Source organism: Eleutherodactylus coqui, chromosome 11 (assembly GCF_035609145.1).
Source record: "Eleutherodactylus coqui strain aEleCoq1 chromosome 11, aEleCoq1.hap1, whole genome shotgun sequence".
NCBI lineage: Eukaryota > Metazoa > Chordata > Amphibia > Anura > Eleutherodactylidae > Eleutherodactylus > Eleutherodactylus coqui.
In genome coordinates, this window is record NC_089847.1 from 23,549,784 (window position 1) to 23,567,630 (window position 17,847).

At 52.3% G+C, this 17,847-nt stretch overlaps 1 protein-coding gene across 2 annotated transcripts; it reads right to left on the reverse strand.

Moving 5' to 3' along the window:
- Positions 1-826: 826 nt before the first annotated feature.
- GABARAPL2 (GABA type A receptor associated protein like 2) lies at positions 827-17,240 on the reverse strand. 2 transcript variants are annotated; one of them, XM_066582603.1, is made up of 4 exons: positions 17,110-17,240; positions 6,650-6,705; positions 3,693-3,865; positions 827-1,406 (listed from the first exon to the last, which is right to left on the reverse strand). In XM_066582603.1, exons 1-4 carry the CDS (start codon positions 17,141-17,143, stop codon positions 1,316-1,318), a joined length of 354 nt encoding a protein of 117 aa, XP_066438700.1. In that variant the 5' UTR covers positions 17,144-17,240; the 3' UTR covers positions 827-1,315. The 2 variants fall into 2 exon arrangements, with proteins under 2 accessions (XP_066438700.1, XP_066438701.1); XM_066582604.1 differs by lacking the exon at positions 17,110-17,240 and having other exon boundaries at positions 6,650-6,814.
- Positions 17,241-17,847: the final 607 nt, after the last annotated feature.

Sequence of the window (17,847 nt, forward strand, 5' to 3'; positions counted from 1 at the left end):
CTCTCCTTTTATCCCATAGTCTCCACATGTGCAGTGACTTGTGGTGGCATGTGAAACAAAGGGTCATAACATGTGCTTGATACTGCTGCCTCGGGGCGTAATGATCTCGCTGGAGTCCGTGAACATCAGTATATACTGTACAAACTATGGCCTGTATGTTAGTAAAGAAAACCTACAAGACATCCATTAGTAATAGACAGCCCCAAGCACTCGCTGAGGGCGCAAGAATCTCATGCGCGTTATGTGCGTTGCTTTTAAATGGACTTATTCCCATGAGCATTTTTTTTAGCCCTCTCACAGCATTTTCTACCTTTTTGGAATACCCTCGGAACGTTTCACCTATTGTTTTCAATGGGACCTTAGACATCGCATGGCACGGCACTCGCATATCATGTGATGTGCATGCTGTGCGATGTGATGTCTCCCATTGAAATCAATAGGAAACACTTGTAATCCTCTGATGCGCGTCAAACACGTGCCAAGGGATCGCAATTTCTAGAAGTGATGCAAGTCGTTTTTTGTGATCTCACGCTCGCGTGAATTTAGCCAAAACCAGACTTTCCGGATGTGCATGTAACTCCTCCTCGGATCAGTCGGGCCTTCCGGTCATCATCACAATTAAACAATGAAAATGAGCACTCATTATCCTTCAGGCATGGCACGCGTTCCGTCTCCACTGGATCACACGTATGATTCATTCAAAGAGCGGCAGACGTTCCTTGTAAATTGGCACGTGTTGTGTATAAAGCAGGTTGTTCCAGCAGGTGTCATGTGACTTCACCTATAGGCTCTGACACCTTGAATATTTACGGCATCCCGCGAGGAGTAATGTACTGAGTCATTTTATTTGCAGGAAGTTGGAAAGGTGGATGGTTACATACCGGTCATTACTGATTACAATATCAATCACTAATAGTATGTGTCTTATAGCGAACGGCAGCAAATTACATAATGTCTTAAACAGGATCCAAAAAAAAATATATAGAATGAACGCTAGTGGTGCGGTCACTGAACCCCACCTCCTCATATATACTACTACTTAACCATTTCCCTGCCAAAATGGCCGGCGATCAATTCCCACTATATCGCCAGTGACTTTGGCAAGAAAAGCGTTTTCTTCACAAAGCACGAAAAATAAATTACGTTAAATAACTCGACTAAGACATAGATGAAGGACGAGACGCGGGTAAGAGAAAAGAAAAAAAAAACAAAAGAACGCATCCAGTTAATATGCATCTAACCTATAGGGTGGAGACGTATGCATCGTGTTAAAACCACCAACATTATTTACAAGATTCACAAGCTGTCAATATGTCTAAAAGCCAAACGTGTTCTCTCCGCTGTACGCCACGTACAAAAAGCCGTCTTCATCTTTTTCTTTCTCGTATAGCTGTCCCATGGTTAGACTGGAGAAGAAAGAAAAGTTAACCATTAGTGCGCCTGCTCCAGAAAATAAATCAGCGGCCCATTAAAGATGTTTGTTCATAAGTTGCATATGATGGAGCTCATCCCCATTCAACCAAATGAAGCTGAGCTGCAATATCAGTCATAACCCGTGCCATTTGTGACCGGCAGACGGCCTCCCGCCGCACCAATGTAGATCACAGCACGCTCCCTCTGTGATGTCATATGCCCTCGGCGATCTCAGCGCAGAGGGCTGATGGGTTGCCATGGCATATGATGGTTAGCGATAATACAAAGTAGTACAGATGTACTACAATCTATTATAAAAAATGTTTTAATGTGCTAGATAAACAAATTGAACCAAAATGCTTATTCTGTTAATTTTGCTTCCCAAAAAAACACAAAACTGTTTAAAAATGCTGTATGTACCAGAAAACAATACAAACAGTTCATCATGCAAAAAACAAGCACTCATACAGCCATGTCCAGGCAAAAAAAAAAAAAGTTATGATTTGACATAAAAATCCCCCAAAAATCATTGTGTCCCTATGGCCAAAATATGCTGTGTCCTTAATGAGTTAGAGGGGTATTCCGGCCATTTGCTATTAACGTCCTATCCTCAGGATAGCTCAATGGGTGATCAGGGAAAATCCCTGGTGCTGCCGTCAGCATTGACAGCGCTGGAAGCAGACAGCGCTGTCCGTAGTGCAGCAGCCTGAGTTGGTATTGCATTGAATTTAGTGGGAGCTTTGCCTGCACTACCAAACTGGGCTGCTGCAATATGGACAGCGATATCTGCTTCCGTTGCTGACGGTGGCACTAGGAATCAGGTGATGAGCGGGAATTTCAAGTGGTGCACCCCCACCACACTTGACATATTCTGAGGACAGGACATCAATAGGAACATTCCCAAAAGTCCCTGACAACCTTTAGGTGATGAAACCGTGCCACCTATGCTTAAAGGAATTGTACCAGAATTACAAGTTATCCTCCCTGATCTGTTAAAGGGGTTGTCCCGCGCCGAAACGGGGTTTTTTTTTTTTTTTTTAACACCCCCCCCCCCCCCCCCCCCGGTTCGGCGCGAGACAACCCCGATGCAGGGGTTAAAAAAAACAAACCGCTCAGCGCTTACCTGAATCCCGGCGGTCCGGCGTCTTCATACTTACCTGCTGAAGATGGCCGCCGGGGTCTGCTCCCTCCGTGGACCGCAGCTCTTCTGTGCGGTCCATTGCCGATTCCAGCCTCCTGATTGGCTGGAATCGGCACGTGACGGGGCGGAGCTACACGGAGCCGGCATTCTGCACGAGCGGCTCCATTGAAGAGAGCAGAAGACCCGGACTGCGCAAGCGCGGCTAATTTGGCCATCGGAGGGCGAAAATTAGTCGGCTCCATGGGAACGAGGACGCTAGCAATGGAGCAGGTAAGTAAAAAACTTTTTATAACTTCTGTATGGCTCATAATTAATGCACAATGTACATTACAAAGTGCATTATTATGGCCATACAGAAGTGTATAGACCCACTTGCTGCCGCGGGACAACCCCTTTAAGGGTCTCACCACTGGGACCCCCACCGATCCTGAGAACGGGGATCCTGTTTCCCTGATCCTCCTCGCTGCATCCCCCGCAGTGAGAATAAAGCACACTGTCAGTCCAGTCATTTTCAATGGGACTGCAGCGCTAGCCAAGCGGCAAACACTTGTCTATTTCCGTCAGCCCCGTAGAGATGATTGGAGTGTCTACCACACATGCTCAGCTAGCGCTCCATTCATTGTGACTGTGGATAGAGAATAACTTGTAGTTCTGGTCCCTTTAAGTGCTGTGCTACAAGTTACCACACAGCGACGCCGTTTCAAAGTGTTTTGCAACAGACATGCCATCACGTTTTATCCCCTTTAAAGGTCTATTTCACACAACTGTATGCGTGTTGTGCCCGAGTAACTCAGGTGTAACCTGCAGACGGCACTGCTGTCCAATCGTCACAGACCCTGCAGACTACCGGTCCATGCAAATGGATGGGAATTGAACATGCAGTGATTTTCTTTTCCACATGTGAAAAATGGTGTACTGGCCACGTAATGCATACGTGGCCCAAAAATCCATCTGAGTAAATGGGTCTTAAATAACGCTGATCCCTTCTTCCTCTGTGAGCTATGCCAGAAGCCAGTTGTTGGGCAGCACGCTCTCTAGCCACCAGCACTACTACTCCTACTACAAGACGGCGCTGCATGGTCAACCAGCGCTACTATTCCTTCTCCTACAAGACGGCGCTGCATGGTCCTCGGCTCACCTGGACTGAGGCACAGTCTTGTCTACGAACAAGAAGATGGCTTTTTCTGAAGGCAGCTGGATGCGTTTTCTGATGATCCACATAAACTGAGCCACGGTGATGTCAGAAGGGACCAGGTATTTCCGCTTGTCGATATCCACAATCTGTGAGCCAGACACTTTCTCCACAATCACCTGGGAAATGCAGAAGATTTATCATTACTCCCGCCAGCGACCCGATCACTAGAAACTGTCCGATTTCAGGAAAATAACCCAATAAGTGACAATAAATGCAGTTGGACTGTTTTTCGCGTTTCAGCTCTTACCTTTTACTATTGTGCATGTACTGCCGTGATCAGTGCAGTAACAGAACAAGACGTGGCTCCCATGTGATAAGTAATGCAGCAGTCGTGCGCACCAGTCTGTAGATCAGAAGCGGGGTCGTGTCTCCTTAAGGAGAGCACCCAAAATGTGTGTGGAGACCCCAAGAGGGTGAGTGGACCAGGGCATGGTATAGTCTCTCCTCAAGAAGAGCACCCAGAAGGTGTGGGGACACTTAGAAGCTAAGTAAGGAGACTTATAAGGCATGGCTCCTCTGGGATATTTATGCAAATTTATATTTGCATAAATTTCCCAGAGGAGCATTGCCTTATAAGTCTTACTTGGCTTTTATTTGCATAAATTTCCATTCAGTAGACGTACGCTCCGCAGAACAGATCATCCAGCGGCCCTGTTACATATACAGTTAAAGGGAAGCGGTCATCACCAATAAGCTCCATAAACTAAGTTGGCGCCGTCTGTGCCTCGAACTCATCGCTGCAGCCAGTGCTCATGCGCGCGCACACTGTTCTCTATAAGCATGTGCGCAGACCGCCCGCCAACTTCCAGCAAGGGAACGGGGCGCCGTGTAAGGGTACCTTTACACAAGCACCTGACAGGCGGCCCACTAACTATCCCCCCCCCCCCTCCTGTTTTCACCAATTTTGTAATAATTCCAAGTTACATCCTCTATTACACTCCAGAGAAGCATACAGAATTCTGCAGGCTTCAGAGCTGAAATCTTCCACTGCTTGTTCAGTGTCTGCACAGAACTTGCTCTGATGATTTCCATCATACAGACAATAGTCAATACACTAAACAAAATCAACCAATTTGCCGCTAGAGAAGAAGGCGGCGCGTCTTACAACAAACTCAACTACTTTCTAATAGCAAACCGGAAGAATTGTGCACACAGCTCCGGAGTATAACACGGTGCGACATCAATTGTATTTACAAAAATATTCAATATTTCATCCACATTATATATAAAAATGTTACAGGGTTTACATATGAATAAACGGACAACCGGGTGTCGTCATTCACAAGATCAACCGCATGTATCCCTAACACAGTCTGCATTGATTGGATAGTGTGTATGAACATGCCCCACTGACAAGGGGAATGATAACACCCAGTTGTTCATACATTTCCAGGAGGAATAACAGAGGATCAGCACAATGCAGGGTTCTAAGAAAATGATGTGCGAGAATTCTCACTTCATGGGAAATAGAAGTCATGAAAGAGGGGTGGCAGGTTCTCTCTTTGCTTGGTAATCTATTAAAGGGCCACTCTAGTGATCTTTATTCATTATGTAGCTATCCCCCCAGTATATAGAAGGGAACTGGTGTCACCTTGGTTAGTTATTCCTTTCTATCTGAAACCTTCTCCTAAGATGGTCATGTGATCTCAGTTCTGACCAGCTTGAATCTACTTAGGGTTATGGACTCAGTTTCTAGTCCATTCCACAGTCTGTGTGATGCTGTTGCATGAATCCTACCACCTAGATACTGATACTCCTGTTACAGTCACTAATGATGATCACACAGCTCCTGACACACAGGTATAATAGCGGAGATCACAGCTCAGCCTCCTGGCTGTATACTTAGGGGCTGTAGCTTATTTAGGTACATATAGAAGGTAATAATTAAACTCCCCCCTCCCAGCAGGCAGAAATGGTACAGCAACTAGCTAATGAGTCATGTGATAGATGTGAAAGTAAAAAAATCCCACACTCAGGATGGTGCCTGATAAGCATCAGACAGGGAGCTGCATTGTATGGAAGTGGCTGCAATACACAGAGGAGACCTCCAGAGTGTGACAAACAATCAGGTGAGGGGGAACAGGGATGGAAAATGCGTTTTTGCCAGAGTGGCCCTTTAAATGTGTTTTCTGGGCCTTTACTATTGATGAATTATCCTCAGGATAGGTAATCAGGATCTACACTGATCAGCTAATCCTATGGCCCCCTGTCAGTGCGGTGGGGCTGGATGTCCGCATCGGCGGTCTGGCCTGGAAGCGTAATAGACTGCTTCACTCACATTAAAATCAGAGCTGGAAGTGTAACGGAAAGCATCGCTTCAATTGATTATAATGGGAGTGAAGCCGTCCAATAGGGCTCACCCACACGAGTGTCTGTTCACTGCATATTACGCTCTGTTTTTGTGTGCGTAATATGTAGTACTAATATCCAATAGACTATCATTCCGCACACAAAAAAAAATAAAAAACGTGGCATATTCTATTACGTGCGCATGCATGCCAAGATAGGCTATGACGATTAAACGTATGCAGCAAGTACGCATCTACATACATACTTGCGGTGTACGTCTGTACAAAAACAACGCGCGTAATACGCACTCATACGCTCGTGCAAGTGAGGCTTTACAGTTCCAGCCCTGACCACCATTGCCCTACCCCGCTACACTGAATGCGGCTCGGAGGATTAGCTGATTTGCGGAGATCCTGATCGGCAGCAGCACCCAGCCGATCAATCTGCGGACTGGTCATCAATAGTAATACCCCTTTAAATGTGATGACTGTTGGGTTAACCCACTAGCTCCTGGTATATAGAGAGAAGAGGGTGATGGTAGCTGCTGCAATCTGTCTACAGCTCTAATAGAAAGAACACTAAATAATAAATGAGGCCGCAGCAGAACTTACCGGAACACGGTCTGGATATTTGGCTCGGATCTTCGCCGACTCCACGCACCTGTGTTCTGAGGAGAAGGAAGAAAGCATAGCTGTGACCGAAGAGTTCAGGCAGGACTGCAGATAACAAGCAGGAGATGATGGATGTCACCGGAGACCTGACAACAAGTGAGCCGCACTGCTGGGAGCGAGAACTTGTGGAGCGACCGGTGACACAAAGGATTCTTTATGGATGAGACGCGCATTACTCATGACTTGTGCATGATAAGCCGTGTATGATCACGCAGGTGCAGGAGGCTGTGGTGCAGCAACTAGCCCAGCACTGGAATGGAAGATATGTCCCTATTACAGCTCCAGCAAGGGTCATCACCAAGCTTTCCCAGGCTCCGAAATGGCAAATCTGAACAGGACAAGCAGAGGAGTGAACACATAATTTGTTCACTGATAAGGATGTGAAAGTTGGTGTTAGGGGGGTCACCAGGCCTGCGTGTTATCTCCAGACTTCTCATATAGTCCACTCTACCATGAAACCCTTTGAAATGTTTAGGCCTGTGTCAAATTTATGACCATTTGGGGGGGGGGGGGAGTGGGCGTGGCTTAGCATTAGGAGGCGCTGCTGCTCGCGGCCATCACATTTGCTATAATTTATGACAGAAATTGGCATAAATTCATCTTTGCCGTACGGACAGCCTGATAATGTATTAAGAGGAGTGCGCCGCTCAATACATGAAGCTGAGGCCTGCGGCTGTTGTTGTATAAGTGTCTTTCTTTAAAGCATCAGCTCTCCTGAGCCTATAATTACATACATACATACATACATACATACATACACACACACACACACACACACACACACACACACACACACACACGAACCAGAGTTATAGCCGATCGCAACATCAGGGTTCAGGAAATAATTTTTTGCCCCAATCAGGTAGAACTCTGAGGGGCGGTTTCACCTTCCTCTGGATCTTTGGGGCCGGCGACTCTAAACTCAGGCCACTTATAAATTATTCAGAAGGACCGCAGCAAGATCTGTGGTCTCCACCAGGCCTGGCCTAAGAGTCACTGTAAACAGTCTGTGATCAGCAGGACTCACAGGCTCACTCTAGAGCTTGGTAGGGACACTAGGACTCACAGGCTCTCTCTAGAGGTTGGTAGGGGCACCAAGACTCACAGGCTCTCTCTAGAGGTTGGTAGGGGCACCAAGACTCACAGGCTCTCTCTAGAGGTTGGTAGGGGCACCAAGACTCACAGGCTCTCTCTAGAGGTTGGTAGGCGCACCAAGACTCACAGGCTCTCTCTAGAGGTTGGTAGGCGCACCAAGACTCACAGGCTCTCTCTAGAGGTTGGTAGGGACACAGGCTCTCTGTAGAAGTGGGTAGGGGCAGCAGGACTCACGGGCTCACTCTAGAGGTTGGTAGGGACACCAGGACTCACGGGCTCACTCTAGAGGTTGGTAGGGGCACCAAGACTCACGGGCTCTCTCTAGAGGTTGGTAGGGGCACCAAGACTCACGGGCTCTCTCTAGAGGTTGGTAGGGGCACCAAGACTCACGGGCTCTCTCTAGAGGTTGGTAGGGGCACCAAGACTCACGGGCTCTCTCTAGAGGTTGGTAGGGGCACCAAGACTCGCGGGCTCTCTCTAGAGGTTGGTAGGGGCACCAAGACTCGCGGGCTCTCTCTAGGAGGTTGGTAGGGGCACCAAGACTCGCGGGCTCTCTCTAGGAGGTTGGTAGGGGCACCAAGACTCGCGGGCTCTCTCTAGAGGTTGGTAGGGGCACCAAGACTCGCGGGCTCTCTCTAGAGGTTGGTAGGGGCACCAAGACTCGCGGGCTCTCTCTAGGAGGTTGGTAGGGGCACCAAGACTCGCGGGCTCTCTCTAGGAGGTTGGTAGGGGCACCAAGACTCGCGGGCTCTCTCTAGAGGTTGGTAGGGGCACCAAGACTCGCGGGCTCTCTCTAGAGGTTGGTAGGGGCACCAAGACTCGCGGGCTCTCTCTAGAGGTTGGTAGGGGCACCAAGACTCGCGGGCTCTCTCTAGAGGTTGGTAGGGGCACCAAGACTCGCGGGCTCTCTCTAGAGGTTGGTAGGGGCACCAAGACTCGCGGGCTCTCTCTAGAGGTTGGTAGGGGCACCAAGACTCGCGGGCTCTCTCTAGAGGTTGGTAGGGGCACCAAGACTCGCGGGCTCTCTCTAGAGGTTGGTAGGGGCACCAAGACTCGCGGGCTCTCTCTAGAGGTTGGTAGGGGCACCAAGACTCGCGGGCTCTCTCTAGAGGTTGGTAGGGGCACCAAGACTCGCGGGCTCTCTCTAGAGGTTGGTAGGGGCACCAAGACTCGCGGGCTCTCTCTAGAGGTTGGTAGGGGCACCAAGACTCGCGGGCTCTCTCTAGAGGTTGGTAGGGGCACCAAGACTCACGGGCTCTCTCTAGAGGTTGGTAGGGGCACCAAGACTCGCGGGCTCTCTCTAGAGGTTGGTAGGGGCACCAAGACTCGCGGGCTCTCTCTAGAGGTTGGTAGGGGCACCAAGACTCGCGGGCTCTCTCTAGAGGTTGGTAGGGGCACCAAGACTCGCGGGCTCTCTCTAGAGGTTGGTAGGGGCACCAAGACTCGCGGGCTCTCTCTAGAGGTTGGTAGGGGCACCAAGACTCGCGGGCTCTCTCTAGAGGTTGGTAGGGGCACCAAGACTCGCGGGCTCTCTCTAGAGGTTGGTAGGGGCACCAAGACTCGCGGGCTCTCTCTAGAGGTTGGTAGGGGCACCAAGACTCGCGGGCTCTCTCTAGAGGTTGGTAGGGGCACCAGGACTCGCGGGCTCTCTCTAAAGGTTGGTAGGGGCACCAGGACTCGCGGGCTCTCTCTAGAGGTGGTTAGGGGCAGCAGGACTCGCGGGCTCTCTCTAGAGGTGGGTAGGGGCAGCAGGGCTCACGGGCTCTCTCTAGAAGTGGGTAGGGGCAGCAGGACTCACGGGCTCTCTCTAGAAGTGGGTAGGGGCAGCAGGACTCACAGGCTCTCTCTAGAAGTGGGTAGGGGCAGCAGGACTCACAGGCTCTCTCTAGAAGTGGGTAGGGGCAGCAGGACTCACAGGCTCTCTCTAGAAGTGGGTAGGGGCAGCAGGACTCACAGGCTCTCTCTAGAAGTGGGTAGGGGCAGCAGGACTCACAGGCTCTCTCTAGAAGTGGGTAGGGGCAGCAGGACTCACAGGCTCTCTCTAGAAGTGGGTAGGGGCAGCAGGACTCACAGGCTCTCTCTAGAAGTGGGTAGGGGCAGCAGGACTCACAGGCTCTCTCTAGAAGTGGGTAGGGGCAGCAGGACTCACAGGCTCTCTCTAGAAGTGGGTAGGGGCTGCAGGACTCACAGGCTCTCTCTAGAAGTGGGTAGGGGCTGCAGGACTCACAGGCTCTCTCTAGAAGTGGGTAGGGGCTGCAGGACTCACAGGCTCTCTCTAGAAGTGGGTAGGGGCAGCAGGACTCACAGGCTCTCTCTAGAAGTGGGTAGGGGCAGCAGGACTCACAGGCTCTCTCTAGAAGTGGGTAGGGGCAGCAGGACTCACAGGCTCTCTCTAGAAGTGGGTAGGGGCAGCAGGACTCACAGGCTCTCTCTAGAAGTGGGTAGGGGCAGCAGGACTCACAGGCTCTCTCTAGAAGTGGGTAGGGGCAGCAGGACTCACAGGCTCTCTCTAGAAGTGGGTAGGGGCAGCAGGACTCACAGGCTCTCTCTAGAAGTGGGTAGGGGCAGCAGGACTCACAGGCTCTCTCTAGAAGTGGGTAGGGGCAGCAGGACTCACAGGCTCTCTCTAGAAGTGGGTAGGGACAGCAGGACTCACAGGCTCTCTGTAGAAGTGGGTAGAGGCAGCAGGACTCACAGGCTCTCTCTAGAGGTGAGTAGGGGCAGCAGGGCTCACAGGCTCTCTCTAGAGGTGAGTAGGGGCAGCAGGGCTCTCTCTAGAGGTGAGTAGGGGCAGCAGGGCTCACAGGCTCTCTCTAGAGGTGGGTAGGGGCAGCAGGGCTCACAGGCTCTCTCTAGAGGTGGGTAGGGGCAGCAGGGCTCACAGGCTCTCTCTAGAGGTGGGTAGGGGCAGCAGGGCTCACAGGCTCTCTCTAGAGGTGGGTAGGGGCAGCAGGGCTCACAGGCTCTCTCTAGAGGTGGGTAGGGGCAGCAGGGCTCACAGGCTCTCTCTAGAGGTGGGTAGGGGCAGCAGGGCTCACAGGCTCTCTCTAGAGGTGGGTAGGGGCAGCAGGGCTCACAGGCTCTCTCTAGAGGTGGGTAGGGGCAGCAGGGCTCACAGGCTCTCTCTAGAGGTGGGTAGGGGCAGCAGGGCTCACAGGCTCTTTCTAGAGGTGGGTAGGGGCAGCAGGGCTCACACGCTCTCTCTAGAGGTGGGTAGGGGCAGCAGGGCTCACACGCTCTCTCTAAAGGTTGTTAGGGCAGCAGGACTCACAGGCTCTCTCTAGAGGTTGGTAGGGGCACCAGGACTCACAGGCTCTCTCTACAGGTTGGTAGGGGCACTAGGACTCACAGAGGCTCTTTCTAGAGATTGGTAGGGGAATCAGGACTCACAGGCTCTCTCTACAAGTGGGAAGGGGCAAGCAGGACTCACAGGCTCTCTCCAGAAGTGGGTAGAGGCAGCAGGACTCACAGGCTCTCTCTAGAGGTTGGTAGGGGCAGCAGGACTCAGAGGCTCTCTCTAGAAATGGGTAAGGGCACCAGGACTCACAGATGCTCTCTCTAGAAATGGGTAGGGGCACCAGCACTCACAGAGGCTCCCTCCAGAGGTTGGTAGGGGCACCACGACTCACAGGCTCTCTCTAGAGCTGGGAAAGGGCAGCAGGACTGCCAGGCTCTCTCTAGAGGTTGGTAGGGGCAGCAGGACTCACAGGCTCCATCTGTCCTAGTAGCATGTATACTTGTAAGTTCAGAAACGATTTTTAGATATAAAATAAAACTATATATCTGACCCCGCAATCACTGGCAATAAATGAAATAATCACTATCCATCTGCATGTGAGCGCTCACAACAACCGGTCATGTAAATAACATGGTGCACTACTCATCTCATGAGTAAACCACAGGATCAAGAGTCGCTTTCCCTCGGCTGCATGAGCGGCACGGCAGGAATGTAAAGTATACGTTCTCCTTTACTGAACCAGCAGTAATAGTAGGGATCTGCGTGAACGATAATTCCCGGTTTGGGGTCAGTTACTCATTTTGCAGGTGTTGCAATAACACGGCCTCTGGCTGTATGAACACGGGCGATTTTCATGTGCGATTCCTGTGTGCTGCGAGATTCACGTGAAAAGAACCCATTATTTCAAATTAGTTAATTTACACCAGCAATAGTGCGAGAGAAGAAGCAGAGCGTGCCCTATATATGGGCGATTCAGTGACTGATCAGGGAGGTCCTCCGTCAGCACCGGGGTCCCGACGTCCCTTCATGGCCGCACGGTTGTCAGTATTCTAGTCTCTGTTGCGGCTTTTCTAGGTTATTTCCATATTGCTCACGGATATTGCAGGGTCGTATGTAAAGTGGATCGGGAATGGGGGTCAAGTGAAGGAGAAAGTAAAGAAATGTGGCGCAATCACGGACTCTGCAGCCATGTGCATACAGGCAGGGGGCGCTATAACTGAGCCGTTGTTAATAATCCCCCACTTCACTAGGATTATTTACGCAGCGTAGGTTACACGATGGCGGGTGGACGACTTCTGAAGACGTCCTAACAGTAAGGCCTTGAGCTATGTTAATGCGTATGGCAGCGGTGTAGCTAAAGACTCATAGGCCGTGGTGCAAGAGTTCAGCATCGGTGACCCCCCCCCAAGTATTGGTGTTTCCTCTGTGCCCCTCTAAGTACTGGTATTCCCTCTGTGCCCCTTCAAGTAATGGTGTATGTGCACCCCCCGACCCCTAAGCATTGGTGTGTCCTTCCCCCCTCCAAGTAGTGGTAGTTCCTCTGTGCCCCTTCAAATAATGGTGTACCCTATGTGCACCCCCCCCCCCCCCCCAAGTATTGGTGTTTCCTCTGTGCCCCTCCAAATACTGGTATTCCCTCTGTGCCCCTTCAAGTAGTGGTGTATGTGCACCCCCCCCCCCCCCAAGTATTGGTGTTCCCTGTGAGCCCTTCTCCCCCCTCCAAGTAGTGGTAGTTCCTCTGTGCCCCTTCAAGTAATGGGGTACCCTATGTGCACCCCCCTTCCCCAGAAATAATGGTTTGCACATGCAACATCTGTCTTGAGTTTCTCGGACCGCCATCGCACTCACCGGTGTAACTACGGCCCCACCTGCATATCCGCGTGCTGTCCGTATTTGCACTGACCCATTATACGTCATGGGGCGCACAGACTTGCATTTACGTATAAAGGGGCTTTAAAAAAAATTTATTTTTTTACTTTGCAGTATATTGACCGATTTCTCAGCTGAGTCCTCCATTTAAGTTAATAGAAGGGCGCAAAAAAAGAAAGCGAAAGAACATTCGCGTGCGCTGTTTTTTTAATTGCAAGGCAATGTTAGAGAGTCGTGCCACTTGCAGTTTTTCTTTTGCGCGTGAGAGAAAAAAAAAAGGGTAACACGGATATAAAATACACACGCAGCACATGTGGGCGTCACGCGGCGTACGGATTAACATCGGTCAGTTTTTCATGTAACGGAGTTGGGCGTACTCCGGGCTTACTGATCGGACGCCTTCAGAGATGGTCCCTCCCCCCAATGTGCGGCCTGCGCTGCGTAAATAGTTCTAGTGAAGTGCTGGATTATGATCGACTGCTCCGCTATAGCGCCCCCTGCCTGTATACACATGGCTGCAGAGTCCATGATTGCACCACAGTTGTTTACTGTCTCCTTTACTTACTGCGGGGGGGGGGGGGGGGGAGGAGGGGGGGTGTAGGATTTGCGCAATTTGTGAAGATGTCCTTCTAGGATACACCCCTGCAGATAACATGTCAGAAAGTGCTGAGACAGACTGCGAACGCTGCACTGTTCACCGCGGGCGCCACGCGGGACTGCACCGGATTTCCAATTTGATACAGAATCTGCAGCGAGTGACGCGCCACTTTGTGGAATATATGCAGAATCTGCGCCAAGATCTGCATCTAAATAGGCCGTATGGACAAGACTGGGAGCGTTTATTTACACATCCGTTTTTTTTCCCTCCCACACGTATCTGTAACGAGCCTCACAAGCAAACAGGGATCGTGACGGAACCGTAGACTGTGATAGGCATAGGACAGATATTGCGACGGAACCGTAGACCGTGATGGGCGTGGGACAGATATTGCGACGGGACCGTAGACCGTGATGGGCGTGGGACAGATATTGCGACGGGACCGTAGACCGTGATGGGCGTGGGACAGATATTGCGACGGGACCGTAGACCGTGATGGGCGTGGGACAGATATTGCGACGGGACCGTAGACCGTGATGGGCGTGGGACAGATATTGCGACGGGACCGTAGACCGTGATGGGCGTGGGACAGATATTGCGACGGGACCGTAGACCGTGATGGGCGTGGGACAGATATTGCGACGGGACCGTAGACGGGCGTGGGACAGATATTGCGACGGGACCGTAGACGGGCGTGGGACAGATATTGCGACGGGACCGTAGACGGGCGTGGGACAGATATTGCGACGGGACCGTAGACGGGCGTGGGACAGATATTGCGACGGGACCGTAGACCGTGATGGGCGTGGGACAGATATTGCGACGGGACCGTAGACCGTGATGGGCGTGGGGCAGATATTGCGACGGGACCGTAGACCGTGATGGGCGTGGGGCAGATATTGCGACGGGACCGTAGACCGTGATGGGCGTGGGGCAGATATTGCGACGGGACCGTAGACCGTGATGGGCGTGGGGCAGATATTGCGACGGGACCGTAGACCGTGATGGGCGTGGACAGATATTGCGACGGGACCGTAGACCGTGATGGGCGTGGGACAGATATTGCGACGGGACCGTAGACCGTGATGGACGTGGGACAGATATTGCGACGGGACCGTAGACCGTGATGGGCGTGGGACAGATATTGCGACGGGACCGTAGACCGTGATGGGCGTGGGACAGATATTGCGACGGGACCGTAGACCGTGATGGGCGTGGGACAGATATTGCGACGGGACCGTAGACCGTGATGGGCGTGGGACAGATATTGCGACGGGACCGTAGACCGTGATGGGCGTGGGACAGATATTGCTACGGGACCGTAGACCGTGATGGGCGTGGGACAGATATTGCGACGGGACCGTAGACCGTGATGGGCGTGGGACAGATATTGCGACGGGACCGTAGACCGTGATGGGCGTGGGACAGATATTGCGACGGGACCGTAGACCGTGATGGGCGTGGGACAGATATTGCGACGGGACCGTAGACCGTGATGGGCGTGGGACAGATATTGCGACGGGACCGTAGACCGTGATGGGCGTGGGACAGATATTGCTACGGGACCGTAGACCGTGATGGGCGTGGGACAGATATTGCTACGGGACCGTAGACCGTGATGGGCGTGGGACAGATATTGCGACGGGACCGTAGACCGTGATGGGCGTGGGACAGATATTGCGACGGGACCGTAGACCGTGATGGGCGTGGGACAGATATTGCGACGGGACCGTAGACCGTGATGGGCGTGGGACAGATATTGCGACGGGACCGTAAACCGTGATGGGCGTGGGACAGATATTGCGACGGGACCGTAAACCGTGAGACAGATATTGCGACGGGACCGTAGACCGTGATGGGCGTGGGACAGATATATTGCGACGGGACCGTAGACCGTGATGGGCGTGGGACAGATATTGCGACGGGACCGTAGACCGTGATGGGCGTGGGACAGATATTGCGACGGGGCCGTAGACCGTGATGGGCGTGGGACAGATATTGCGACGGGGCCGTAGACCGTGATGGGCGTGGGACAGATATTGCGACGGGGCCGTAGACCGTGATGGGCGTGGGACAGATATTGCGACGGGGCCGTAGACCGTGATGGGCGTGGGACAGATATTGCGACGGGACCGTAGACCGTGATGGGCGTGGGACAGATATTGCGACGGGACCGTAGACCGTGATGGGCGTGGGACAGATATTGCGACGGGACCGTAGACCGTGATGGGCGTGGGACAGATATTGCGACGGGACCGTAGACCGTGATGGGCGTGGGACAGATATTGCGACGGGACCGTAGACCGTGATGGGCGTGGGACAGATATTGCGACGGGACCGTAGACCGTGATGGGCGTGGGACAGATATTGCGACGGGACCGTAGACCGTGATGGGCGTGGGACAGATATTGCGACGGGACCGTAGACCGTGATGGGCGTGGGACAGATATTGCGACGGGACCGTAGACCGTGATGGGCGTGGGACAGATATTGCGACGGGACCGTAGACCGTGATGGGCGTGGGACAGATATTGCGACGGGACCGTAGACCGTGATGGGCGTGGGACAGATATTGCGACGGGACCGTAGACCGTGATGGGCGTGGGACAGATATTGCGACGGGACCGTAGACCGTGATGGGCGTGGGACAGATATTGCGACGGGACCGTAGACCGTGATGGGCGTGGGACAGATATTGCGACGGGACCGTAGACCGTGATGGGCGTGGGACAGATATTGCGACGGGACCGTAGACCGTGATGGGCGTGGGACAGATATTGCGACGGGACCGTAGACCGTGATGGGCGTGGGACAGATATTGCGACGGGACCGTAGACCGTGATGGGCGTGGGACAGATATTGCGACGGGACCGTAGACCGTGATGGGCGTGGGACAGATATTGCGACGGGACCGTAGACCGTGATGGGCGTGGGACAGATATTGCGACGGGACCGTAGACCGTGATGGGCGTGGGACAGATATTGCGACGGGACCGTAGACCGTGATGGGCGTGGGACAGATATTGCGACGGGACCGTAGACCGTGATGGGCGTGGGACAGATATTGCGACGGGACCGTAGACCGTGATGGGCGTGGGACAGATATTGTGAAGGGACCGTAGACCGTGATGGGCGTGGGACAGATATTGCGACGGGACCGTATACAAGGCGTGGGACAGATATTCTGACAGGACTGTAGACAGTGTTGTCAGGACATATATTGTGATATGGGGGGGGGGACGACACATTACGATAAAATGTAAGTAAAGATATACAGGAAGTGACTGCTCCTGTTCACATGACATGAGCTGTAATGCACTTTGCAGTATCACAGGCGGAGAATAACAGCAGGATATTGTGATATGTCACGATATGAAATAACACCATGCAGGGGATGAAGAGCAGATGATGGATTTAAGGAGACGTCTGGGGTCTATAGGGGATCTCCAGGACAGGACGTGGTGATATCAGGGGATGTGTCCTGACAGGATATCGTGATATAACACGGGTGGGGGAGGGACAGTAACATGTAGGTGAGGGGAGCTCGTGGTAAAGTGACAGGAGGAGCCCCCCGAGTACCGGCAGCCCCCCTTCTCTCACCCAGCGCGTGGTCTTCCTTGAACATCCACTTCATGGTGGCGGCGAGCGCTGACAGCAACGATAACAACAACAGGCGGGGCCTCCTGTGACGTCACTTCCGGAGCGGAACACTTCCCGCTGGACGACTCCGCCCACACATGGTGCTCACGTGATCGCATAGCTGGTGACGTCACCCGGGCCCGTCCTATCTCCATCCTAGCCCTGGTGTACGTCATCAGTAGAATGGAGAGTAAAGTGCTGCGTTATTCCTCCCCATTACAAGAACTCTGCTAGCTGTCAGTGAATCAGTTCATGTTTATTCATTCTTGACCACCTGTGATACTGGCCATCAGTGAGGTCCTGAAAAGTGATCCATTGAAGGGTGAAAAATATTTTATAACTTTATCATCACTGTGGTTTCAACTACTGGGACCCCCACCGATACCAAGACCGGGGGTCCTAACGGTCCCCACATGAATGCGCGGCTGCGCCACTCATTAAATGACAGCACTACAGATTGCGGAGCGCTTACGTTCGTCTATCTCTGATGTTGCCATTAAACTGGGTGGAGTGACGGATTGTAAGTGTGACCTCTGCTCCACGCATGCAGGGATTGTTGGGGCACCCGTTCTTGGATCGGTGAGGGTCCTAGTAGTCAGACCGCCAACGATCATACTGTTACCCCTTATTCTGTGGATCGGGATCCTGCTATCAGTGCAGCGGGCCAAGACATCATCGTAGGGAACGGCAGCGATGCGC

What these genes read in the sequence shown, in the direction of transcription:
- GABARAPL2 (XM_066582603.1), bottom strand. Translation starts at nt 17,143, where the DNA reads ATGAAGTGGATGTTCAAGGAAGACCACGCGCTGG. An exon ending in CAAGGAAGACCACGCGCTGG is followed by an intron (nt 6,706 to 17,109) that starts GTGAGAGAAGGG and finishes CCTTCTCCTCAG; the next exon opens with AACACAGGTGCGTGGAGTCG. An exon ending in AAGACTGTGCCTCAGTCCAG is followed by an intron (nt 1,407 to 3,692) that starts GTGAGCCGAGGA and finishes TTTCTTCTCCAG; the next exon opens with TCTAACCATGGGACAGCTAT.